Source organism: Carassius auratus, chromosome 22 (genome assembly GCF_003368295.1).
Source record: "Carassius auratus strain Wakin chromosome 22, ASM336829v1, whole genome shotgun sequence".
Lineage (NCBI taxonomy): Eukaryota > Metazoa > Chordata > Actinopteri > Cypriniformes > Cyprinidae > Carassius > Carassius auratus.
In genome coordinates this window covers 4527419-4539861 of record NC_039264.1, presented here as the reverse complement: position 1 = coordinate 4539861, position 12443 = coordinate 4527419, and the positions used below count along the sequence as shown (strand labels likewise).

At 34.7% G+C, this 12443-nt stretch overlaps 1 protein-coding gene across 1 annotated transcript; it reads left to right on the top strand.

Moving 5' to 3' along the window:
• The first annotated feature begins 9073 nt into the window (after nucleotides 1–9073).
• rnasel2 (ribonuclease like 2) lies at nucleotides 9074–11519 on the top strand. The gene is made up of 2 exons (XM_026198924.1): nucleotides 9074–9189; nucleotides 11020–11519. Exon 2 carries the CDS (start codon nucleotides 11023–11025, stop codon nucleotides 11467–11469), a length of 447 nt encoding a protein of 148 aa, XP_026054709.1. The 5' UTR covers nucleotides 9074–9189; nucleotides 11020–11022; the 3' UTR covers nucleotides 11470–11519.
• The last annotated feature ends 924 nt before the right edge of the window (nucleotides 11520–12443 follow it).

The window sequence follows — 12443 nt, the reverse complement described above, 5'->3', positions numbered from 1 at the left end:
ATATGCTAACCTTTTAAAGCTTTGTTTCATTCATATGTTAATACGAAATGTTATTTGGAATGTTAATGTGGACTTGAGAATTGACGATAGGCATTTAGTAAATGTTAAAGATTGACCTGTTTTCAACGTTGAAAAGTAGGACAAATTTGACGTATTTTCAATTTTCATTTTCAACCTTCAGCGGACCATAATTAGACGTTGAAGATCGACCTGTTTTCAACGTTGAAAAGTAGAACAAATTTGACGTCTTTTCAATTTTAATTTTCAACCTTCAGTGGACCGTAATTAGACGTTGAAGGTTTACGTCTATTCAACGTCTAATAGATGACCCTTTGCTAGCTGGGTTACCATTCTCTCTCTCTCTCTCTCTCTCTCTCTCTCTCTCTCTCTCTCTCTATATATATATATATATATATATATGTATATATGTTTTTTTTTTTTTTAATATTTTTTTTTTTGTATCTGTGAAAATGTATAATAGGTTTTTTTTTTTTTTTTTTTTTTTTTACACAAGCTCATTAAAATCAGTTCATATGTGTAAAACCTGAGTAAGTTCAGCTAATGTGTCCGTACACCACACTAGAGGTGAATGGGTTAAAACAAATGAACACTTAGTTTTGGGTTTAGAGTCAAAGTGTCATGGACATGCATGTGCAGCTTTATGATCACCACAAAACCCGCATTCTTTACTCGCTCCGACTCGAATGTTTGCATGAGTGCACCTGCAATGCTTCAAGGAGGAATATGAGAATTCAGTTTCTCATCTTGGTGTGTTGTTACCGTAGACTTAAGCAGGACAGGAAGAAGCCCCTCTCCACATACGCTCTCGATGCCCAATCTCATGCATGATATGCTTTGTGAGCCAAAAGATCAAACCACATTTCTGAAGAATACCTACCGCTGCAGGTTTCAGTTTGACTCAGAGGCTGAGCTCTGAATGTCGGAGGATATTTCTGTAAACTGGTCATGTGAGATAATAGACATTGTAAACTGTAAGAAGTAAACACCTGCAAATGTTACATAAAAGAGCTATTTTCACCTGATTTAACCCCGATTTAAAATTAGGTTACTTTTATAAATTATTGCATGTACTGTAAGTTAATGCAATGATCTTTATTTTTGTATTTTTGTATGTTTTATTTTTTTACTGGAATATATTCTGTAATACACATGTTGCCATTTTTAGGTTATCTTTATTTTATTTTTTTCAGTGTACTTTGATCATTCTATAAACAAAATCTGAAAAAAAAAACTATATATATATATATATATATATATATATACTTTATTGGGCCATGAAATGTAGTTAATTAAAAAAAACAGACAATAGAACATTTAGCTTCTTAACTTTGTACGACAACAAATATAAAATGAAAATAAATATAAAATGTAACATTCAAAATGATAAAAATGAAGAATTCTTTCCCTAATATAAATATTTAAGGGGTAAATAACATGTATATGTAACTATAACATGCGTTCAGTGTGTGTGTATGTGTGTGTGTGTGTGTGTGTGTGAGAACTAGGAGGGTCAAAGAGTCGAGGGAGGATGCACACACCGTTCTGCTGTTTTTCGGCAGACAGACATTAGATCAGACTCTGAACTGTTGAAGAAAATGTTTCACACATTGATGTTGTTCTGTATGTGCTGGTGGAGCCTGATTGGTAAGTTATAAATGTATTTTTATGGCTTCATTTTTTTTTTTTTTTTATTTTTTTTTTATTTTAATGGCCTCAATTACACAATAATAAAGCTACTGTTAGTACACTCTTATAAATAAAGGTGCTTCAGGTGCTAGTCATAAACTAACTTTGGTTATAATGTGTAAATGGTTTCATTAAGATCATTTAACATCTGAAGAACCTTTCTGTTTCACAAAAGTTTATTTGTGGTGAAAGAAGGTTCTTCAGATTATAAAAAAAAAAGGTAAGAAAGAGATGGTTCTTTAAAGAACCTTTGTCGGAATGGTTCATTGCGGAACCAAAAATGGTGCTTTTAAGGAATCGCAGTGAAGAACCTTTTAAGCACCTTTATTTTTAGAAGTGTATATTGTATATATATAGAAGTGTATTCAAATCATTTCCGCCTCTGCCGATGTTCTTCAATTCACATTTAAAACCACTACAAACTGATTTCAGGCTTTGTAAATTATCAGGAGACTTAATATGTGACAAAACATCTTTATATATTTTCAGGTGTGTTTAGTGAGACAGTGTCAGTGAAGGAGGGATATTCTGTTACTTTACACACTGATCTTACTGAAATACACGAAGACGACGAAATACTGTGGAATTTTGGAGCAAAAAAGTTTGTTTTAGCTCAAATAAATATGGGGGCTGGAATCTTCACCATATTTGATGATGTTCCTGATGGGAGATTCAGAGACAGACTGAAAGTGGATCATCAATCAGTGATCCAGCATCAGTGTGTCTGATCTCAGCATCAGTCTCTCTCTACCTCTGGAGGTGGAATATCAGGAGAAAAACAGCTACAGCTGTGTGATCAACAATCCCATCACAAACCAGACCACACATCTGGACACACATGTTCAGGTATGCTGATGTTGATTTGAATGTTAATTTTCTAAGCATATATCTCTCAGTTCTACAGTGCTGGTGTATGATAGTGACTGTTGTAGATCAGACAGACAGATTCAGTCACAGTAACAGCTCATTTTGTTCATTACAGATCAGAGTCTACCTTTATCTTATTTAGTGGTGATCTCTGTTCCTTTTGCTGGATCTCTGTTGATTTTCGCCACAGTCGTGATCTTCTGGATCTACAAGAAAGAAGGCAAGTGTACAAATAAAACAATACTTTGAAAAATATTTCCAAAATGTTTGATTATTTTATATCCCTAATTACCGTTTAATAACAGTTTTTCCTCACAATTCTTTTAGCTAACATCATCTAGTTCTTTTTTATAAAAATAAATGGAAAAATAATAATATGTAGTTATTTGGTTTGGCCATTTCTGTGAATTACACTCATGCACAAATACATTTCATCATACGAAGAATGCAACTTCACTTCACTTCACTTCACTTCACAGTGTTAAACATTGAACTAATAGTTTGATTTAACACTTTAGCTTTAACAGCACGATTAACATGTTTTAAAGAAACAGATCCAGATGAGCGCTATGTTGCTTTAATTAATCTATTATTGCTGTTGAAACAGTTGAGACTCGTGATGATGAGACAACTTACACTGAGGTGGTGTTCTACGGAAGAAATGCACATAAATCGGTAAGATCATTGATTCATGTTGTGTGTCTCTGTATGATTTCACTTGGACACTTGTGTTTTTGTCAATAATGATTCATCACACACAACAGCACAAAATCTGATAATTGTAAAAGCCTCCCTTTTTATGAGGCCAAATATTATTTTATGATTGTGTAATTTGTTGTGGAAGTCATGGCCTAATGGTTAGAGAGTCGGACTCCCAATTGAAAGGTTGTGAGTTCGAATCTCAGACCGGCAGGAATTGTGGGTGGGGGGAGTGCATGTACAGTTCTCTCTCCACCTTCAATACCACGACTTAGGTGCCCTTGAGCAAGGCATCGAACCCCCAACTGCTCCCCGGGCGCCGCAGCATAAATGATGAACACTGATCTGGGTGTGTGTTCACAGTGTGTGTGTTCACTGCTCTGTGTGTGTGCACTTTGCATGGGTTAAATGCAGAGCACAAATTCTGAGTATGGAATGTCAAGTCACTTTCTTTCTTTTCTTTTCACTTATTTAACAAATATTGTAAAATGTGATTTATTTTTGATGCAAAGCTGATTTTTTTGCAGCCATTTGGTGTATTGCTTCTCTAGACACGTGTTTCGTCAGGAATGCATTACATTTTACTAAATATTTAAGCAGTTAAAATGTATTTTAAATTGTAATAATATTTAACAATATTGCTGTTTGGTACCATTTATTAAATTAATCCAGCCTTAGTTGGTAAAAGAAACTTATTTTTTTTATTTTTTTTTTTTTACTAAACAAATACATAAATAAATCTTAACTATTCGTAATTCATATTTTTTTCATATTATTAATGATTTTATTTAAAATATTTTGATTTAAAATATGAATTTGATTTTTTTTTTTTTTTTTTTTTTACAGAATAAGAAAGATAAAGAGGACTATACACCTGTCGCCATGAGAAGAGAGGAAACTTATAACCCCTTGAGTCTGAGGTTGAGTTTAGGAAGTGGTCGGCTTATTAGCATGATTTCTGAAGGATCATGTGACACTGAAGGCTGGAGTAATGATGATGAAAATACAGCTTTAATCACAGGAATAAATTAAAGTTTAACAACATGTTCACATAGAAAACAGTCATTTAAATTGTAACAATATTTCACAATAATACAGTTTTTACTGTTACTTTTCATCTATTAAAACCAGCCTTGATGATCAAAACAGACTTCTTAAAAAAATACTTTAAACATTTTACCAATAGTGTTAATAATCAAGAAATCCCATACAATGAGTACATTCAAATTAAACTCAATGAAAATGACAAATGTTGCTTTAGCAGTGAGGTGATTATTATTTATTTTACATTTTTTTCAGTTAACATTTATTAGTAAAGTAATTTTACTTTAGCTTTAACAGCACGATTAACATGTTTTGAAGAAACAGATTTAGATGAGAGTTATGTTGTTTTAATCCATCTATTATTGCTGTTGAAACAATTGTACTTTTGCTGGGAGATTAATTTAACAACCCTGGATCTACCAGGACTGGACCTGGCAAAGCTAGGAGAGTATTCATGTGAAAAGTGTATTTGCAGGATTTTTTTTTTAGACCTGCACAATGCAAATTAATACTGTATGAGCATAATAAATCTTAAAATGACTGCAACAACTACAAGTTCACATACAGTTTATAATAATAAAAAAAGTTTTCTAAACTGCAAAAAAAAAAATAATAATAATAATAACAAAAGGTATAAATCAAAAATACCAGTCATTATATCTATATCAATATCAAATTAAAACAAATATATGTTATTATCTTAATTGTTCAGATTTTTATAAAGCAATAGCAGCTTATTGTTGATTTACTGATTATCTGGTTCACATGTACAGCTGTGTAAAGTTTTGGGTCGATATTCAAATTGTTCTGAACAGAAACAGCAGACGGGCTGATTGAAAATGCTAATTCATTCTCTGTCAGCAGGTGGCGCTTTTGCAATGGCAGCAGTTTCCCCAGACAGTTGATGGCCATGATACTTTCACAAAAATGCAAGCCGTTGTCTTTAAATATTGCACATTCCAATGAAATCACATCCTTTTAAAGTTTACTCACATTAAGCCATTAACACGGTTCCTGTTCCTCAAATGTAGAACCTCTAGAAATCGTGATTACGATTTTTCTGAAAGTGTAATCATTCACTTGAATACATTCTAGTATTTTTTTAAGACTCTTTATGCCCTTAAATTATATACAACAATTGAATCATTAAGGACCCATGGAAACACTGGTGAAGGTGAATCATCTCCATTACAAAGTGATGATAACTTTGCATTCAAGTGTACATTTATGTTACACCATGACACTGAAGCAGGCAAATAACATCCTGCTTAATTCACAGCACTGTTAATTAAGTCATTGTATACAGCATATGTTACAATATATCATTGTTATATTACATTGTTCTTATGGCCCTCACTGCAGCACCGGCAACAGCACTTTACACAAACGATAATTACAATCACAAGCAAAAAAGAGCAGCACATATTCCTGCTATAACTCCTGAAGGTAGACTTGAATTTGTAATGATAAAGACAGACAGTCATTATTACAAGAGATCAACTGATAATCGATGTTACTACTTTCTTTTTCTAATATTTACATTATTCTACTTCGTCATCAGCTGTATGATGTTGATTGAACTGATAAATGGCGCCATCTGGTGTTCTTCTGAAGAACAGCTGCTAAGGCAGCATCACAACTGAGAGCTCAACATGAAGCAGCAGCATTTAGAGGACAACTGACTATAACGCGAAAGTGAAAGGAAATAACACTCACTAGTGACAGTAATGCCGAATCTCTTTATTCTGAAGATGCTGATGCTGTGACGACGGTGGATGCTGTAGATGACTTTTAGTTCAGTCTGTCTCTGAATCTCTCAGTCCCTTCTGATCATCTCTTACTCTGATCTTCAGTGTCTTCAGTGAAGAGAATGTCATTAAAATATCACATCATCACATCATTTGGGTTTGTTGTTACTTGAAAAAAAAAACACATCCAGAGACTTCATGCTTTCACTGCGTGATTTAGTCTATTAAAATACATTTGGAATTCAACCAAAATTCAAGATATGGGGACAGAAAAGTGTGATTAGCCTATGACATATGAAAATAAGTTATTATAACACAAAGAGAGACTTTTTTTTTCCTTCCAAATATCAGCATGACTGCAAATGTGATGTTGATTTGGTGAACAGTTCAATAAGCAAGAAGAAACTTCTTTTTAACTGACTTATATTTTAGACACAACTTTTCTTTTTTTTTTTTTTTTTTTTTTTTTTTTTTGCTGTATTTTGACGACCAAAAAGCTACAGCAGAATTGTTTCCATTTCTGAGCAACACACCAGTGTTTGTTACTGAATCCATCAGTCTTTTCGAAATGATTGCTTGAATGAATGACTCACTCATGCAGTAATTTGCTGCCACCTACTGGCGATCTTAGTTTAATTAAGTTATTTTCAAGCTAAACTCCTGCAAACTAATCACTGATAGAATATTAAATATATATAATATCAAAGCTTTAGTCGCTGTCTATGGTAGTCCTAAACCTCCAAAATATTTTGCCAAGCGTGTTTTTGTACCAGCACAATAATGCTCTGCAAAATATTGTCTAAATATTGTTATCAACAAAACTCCAGAAAATATTGGGATGTCATTTTTTTGTCATTATCACACACCCCTAGTCAATACTATAATAAACACAATAATAATGTTGTAATTCGAGCATATTTAATCTGCTATGAAATGACTCTCCATAAACAGCAACATGGAAGATCTTTTGAAGCTATTTTTTATTTTTTATTTATTGTTTTTTTGTTTTGTTTTTGTTGTTGCTGTTAATCAGTAGTGTATAATCTCCAGAGTCTGTGTTTGTGATGTTCATGATGGTCAGAGATCCAGTCTGATGATCCAGCTTCAGTCTGTCTCTGAATCTCTCTTCACACTGAACATCTGTACAGATCTTACTCTGATCTCCAGTCATTTCAGCGATGAGATCCATTGCTGACTTGGGATTTGTTTGATCCGTTTCTCTTCATTAGACACATCTGAAACTAAAACCAACAGTTGACTGCAGGATCTTTTTTGGAAACTAAACAACTACTGTACAGTCCAAAAACAGATGAGAATGAGTAGTGTGCACATGCACTCTGGAGCATCTTACCAAGTTTGGGGTCTCTGCGATTTACAGTCTCTGATGCCCACACACTTTTAAAGCAGAGAAGTAATGAAGACCAAAAAACTATATATATATATATATATATATATATGTGTGTGTGTGTGTGTGTGTGTGTGTGTGTGTGTGTGTGTGTGTGTGGTTTCAGTCTTTTGAGGGGTTAGTACAATTATTTAATGTAACTGAAGATCTAATGTAGATTTAATGTAATTTAATGTAACTGTCAGTTGTTTGGGAACTAAATCTGCTGTAAAGAGTGATCTATTTAAGCCCACTGAAATGCTTTAATGCAGACGATGCAGACACATGTGTCTCTGTGTTATAGATTGTAGACAGATTTTTTTATTTATTTTTTATCTTTTAAGTTATTATCAAAGTGGGAAGTGATGCCTTCTGGGGCATTAGACCAGGGGTGTTCTTACACCACAGACAAGATTTAAAAAAGAGAATATCATCATGAAAAGATAATATTATTTATTAAACCCACAACCTTTCACTACTAATGCAATGCTCTACCACTTGAGCCACAGGAACAGTAAAAAGGAGTAATTTTACTTTTACTGGAGTAATATTTTACTATACGTATCTGTTCTTTTACTCAAGCACTTCATTTGTGTATTTCGTCCACCACTGTCGGTTTCAAGCCTTAGACGTTCACTCTTTTATACAATATTAAATGATGTGCTGTCAAAATTGAGTGTCAGTTCATGCTGTATCTCGTTCAGATCATTCATATAAAGCATAAAACTCCTCATTCAAGTTTTGAAAGCAAGATTGAGACACAAAAAACATTGCATGTTTCCATTTGGAGAGTCAGTGGCTGCATTGCAAAAGATCCTCAGACTGGCTCTGATGTAAGAGTGACTGATTCTTTTGCTTTTAGAAATGATGTGGTGAAAGTGTGTGCAAAAGTTCACAGCAAAAAGACAATAGATATTTTCACAGCTACTGGAAATGTAACATGTTCTATATTTTTTTTTTGCTGTGTCTTGATTCCAAACTAGCACAACAATATCTCAGACATTATTTTGGACCCACCACAGGCATAGATTGGGGTAAAGACACGAGACAATGTTTTCTAATTGGGCCACATATTTCAATGTGTTGTTATACCTGTGTTGATAATTCTGCTAATCGTGTGGGTCATGTATATTACAGTATTTGGAAGAAATGATTAAGACAAGCTTTGCTGTTCATTATAGACCACAGTATTAAACTATGAACTGAAGATTTTGTATTGTCATTATTTGAAAGCCACTATTCCTTTATAAAACTGCCTCAATGATTTCCATCACAAGTGAAGCGCTGAATTATAAATGATTTAATGTGGCCATTGTTTATATATATCTTTTCTTGCCCTTCACTTTTGATAATTCTTATGTAAAACATCCCTTGGATAATTTCCTGCAGTTATGTGCACACCATAGACATACAGACAAAACAAGAACTAGACCTTGAGTAAACACACACACACACACACACACAAACAGAGAGAGAGAGAGAGATGCTCCCTCGCACATCTTACACATCTTAACATCCATAAAGGGTATTGTTCGATCTCTGAAAACTTTGATTGGATGCTCAGGACATCCTGTATGTTGCTGTATGAGTATAAATGGGACCCATCTTCTCTCTCTGCATCAGCTTGATTCTCCGGGGATCCTGCGCTGTTACTGCTCTACACCACAGCATCAAGACTCTGAACAACTCACTGCAAAGACTACTGTTAAAACAACCTGTTCATTTACTCAGAACAACAAGGTAAGAACTTTAGAACTTTACTCAGCAAGTATAAGAAATACAGTATTGTTCAAAATAATAGCAGTACAATGTGACTAACCAGAATAATCAAGGTTTTTAGTATATTTTTTATTGCTACGTGGCAAACAAGTTACCAGTAGGTTCAGTAGATTGTCAGAAAACAAACAAGACCCAGCATTCATGATATGCACGCTCTTAAGGCTGTGCAATTGGGCAATTAGTTGAAAGGGGTGTGTTCAAAAAAATAGCAGTGTCTACCTTTGACTGTACAAACTCAAAACTATTTTGTACAAACATTTTTTTTCTGGGATTTAGCAATCCTGTGAATCACTAAACTAATATTTAGTTGTATGACCACAGTTTTTTAAAACTGCTTGACATCTGTGTGGCATGGAGTCAACCAACTTGTGGCACCTCTCAGCTGTTATTCCACTCCATGATTCTTTAACAACATTCCACAATTCATTCACATTTCTTGGTTTTGCTTCAGAAACAGCATTTTTGATATCACCCCACAAGTTCTCAATTGGATTAAGGTCTGGAGATTGGGCTGGCCACTCCATAACATTAATTTTGTTGGTTTGGAACCAAGACTTTGCCCGTTTACTAGTGTGTTTTGGGTCATTGTCTTGTTGAAAAAAACATTTCAAGGGCATGTCCTCTTCAGCATAGGGCAACATGACCTCTTCAAGTATTTTAACATATGAAAACTGATCCATGATCCCTGGTATGCGATAAATAGGCCCAACACCATAGTAGGAGAAACATGCCCATATCATGATGCTTGCACCTCCATGCTTCACTGTCTTCACTGTGTACTGTGGCTTGAATTCAGAGTTTGGGGGTCGTCTCACAAACTGCCTGTGGCCCTTGGACCCAAAAAGAACAATTTTACTCTCATCAGTCCACAAAATGTTCCTCCATTTCTCTTTAGGCCAGTTGATGTGTTCTTTGGCAAATTGTAACCTCTTCTGCACATGCCTTTTTTTTAACAGAGGGACTTTGCGGGGGATTCTTGAAAATAGATTAGCTTCACACAGACGTCTTCTAACTGTCACAGTACTTACAGGTAACTCCAGACTGTCTTTGATCATCCTGGAGGTGATCATTGGCTGAGCCTTTGCCATTCTGGTTATTCTTCTATCCATTTTGATGGTTGTCTTCCGTTTTCTTCCACGTCTCTCTGGTTTTGCTCTCCATTTTAAGGCTTTGGAGATCATTTTAGCTGAACAGCCTATCATTTTTTGCACCTCTTTATAGGTTTTCCCCTCTCTAATCAACTTTTTAATCAAAGTACGCTGTTCTTCTGAACAATGTCTTGAACGACCCATTTTCCTCAGCTTTCAAATGCATGTTCAACAAGTGTTGGCTTCATCCTTAAATAGGGGCCACCTGATTCACACCTGTTTCTTCACAAAATTGATGACCTCAGTGATTGAATGCCACACTGCTATTTTTTTGAACACACCCCTTTCAACTAATTCAACTAATTGCCCAATTGCACAGCCTTAAGAGCGTGCATATCATGAATGCTGGGTCTCATTTGTTTTCTGAGAATCTACTGAACCTACTGGTAACTTGTTTGCCACGTAGCAATAAAAAATATACTAAAAACCTTGATTATTCTGGTTAGTCACATTGTACTGCTATTATTTTGAATAATACTGTACAAGAAATTTGGGGAAAAATATGTACTGATTGAAACACTTTGACAGAAAGTTGCACAGCTGGGTTAAAGTAAAGTATCATATATATCTTAAAATCAAACCAAACTGCTTTAGTAAGTGAAACATCAGTGGAAGGTGTGTTGATGTGTGTGTTGTTCACCAGGTGATGGAGATCCACGCGTCTGCTGTGATTCTGCTGCTGATCTTGGCTGCTTCTTTCACTGCTAATGGTCAGCCAGATGATATAAAGCCTCGTTATCAAAAATTCCTCAATCAGCATTTGGGTCCTCATGTGAATGAGCATGCTTGTGACAGAGAAATCAGAAATAGAGGAATCACTGCGTCTGGAACTACAAATGGCTGCAAAGAAGTCAACACTTTCATACAAGCAAATAAGAAAGATATTAACGTCGTTTGTGGCAAAGGAGGAACTCCACAGGGCAATAATCTGTTTAAGAGCAACCAGCGTTTTCCTCTGGTCACGTGTAAATTACAAAGTGGCCAGAGACACCCAAATTGTAAATATAGAGGGAACAAGTCCACTCGTTACATTGTTTTGGGGTGCGATAGAGGATGGCCTGTACATTATGATGAAGGCATAACTAATGCATAGATGACAGGCGAAATAGAGCCTCACAAAGATTTACAATATTTTGCTAATAATTTTTTCACCACATATTTTTATGTCAAAAAAGTGCACTGGCTTTTAACTATATTTTAAGATGTTCTCTGCTTGATAAAGTCTAAAGTAAACCAATGAGCCACAGCTGTGAACATGAACACAGTGGCAATAAATGTATTACATTGTTTGTTGTGATTGTTGTGCTTTAAAAAACTATATTACTATCGCTAATTATATTGGAGTAATAGATAAATGACCTCTGTCATCATGGCACTCTGTAGGATGGAGAATACAGACTCTCATATCTTGGTGCACCAGTCTGTTTTTACATTCATTACAAGTCTCTTTGTGTAATTGTGCATTTGTGAACAACATTTTTTTTTTTTTTTTGGCATTTAAGTAATAATAATAATTATTATTATTATTGGGAGTAGTGGATGTGCAAAAATATATGAGGATAAGAAAGTTAAAGATGCTCAACACCTGTCTCTAATCTTCAAATAAAACGTCTCTACTACCCTTAAACTCAACTGCTTGATTGTCTTGATTGAAGACCAGGATAAGGAATATATATATATATATATATATCCATTTGATATAATTTTTTTAATTTTTTTTAATGTAGTTAATGATTAATTAATAATAAAACACAGTTACAATAGTTGCAAGCAGCAATGACGGGCCCGAGCACTACAGTGTCATATGCACATAGAGGCTCAAAACAAAGCACTGTGGCCATTTGCATTTAGTCAAGGCAATGAATTTCCCGTCAACTGGTTAAATAGTCAAGGTCATGTTTGCATGGTCCAGTGTTCAAAAGCCACGTTAGTTTTGCAACACAAAGCTGCAGTGATACTGATGGACAACAGGGAAGTCTGATCTTACGTTTGGAGCAAGTTGCATCCATATTTTTGTGAGAATTATTCACAACATTGCTGTTGATTACTATAAAGCCTCCAGGCAAA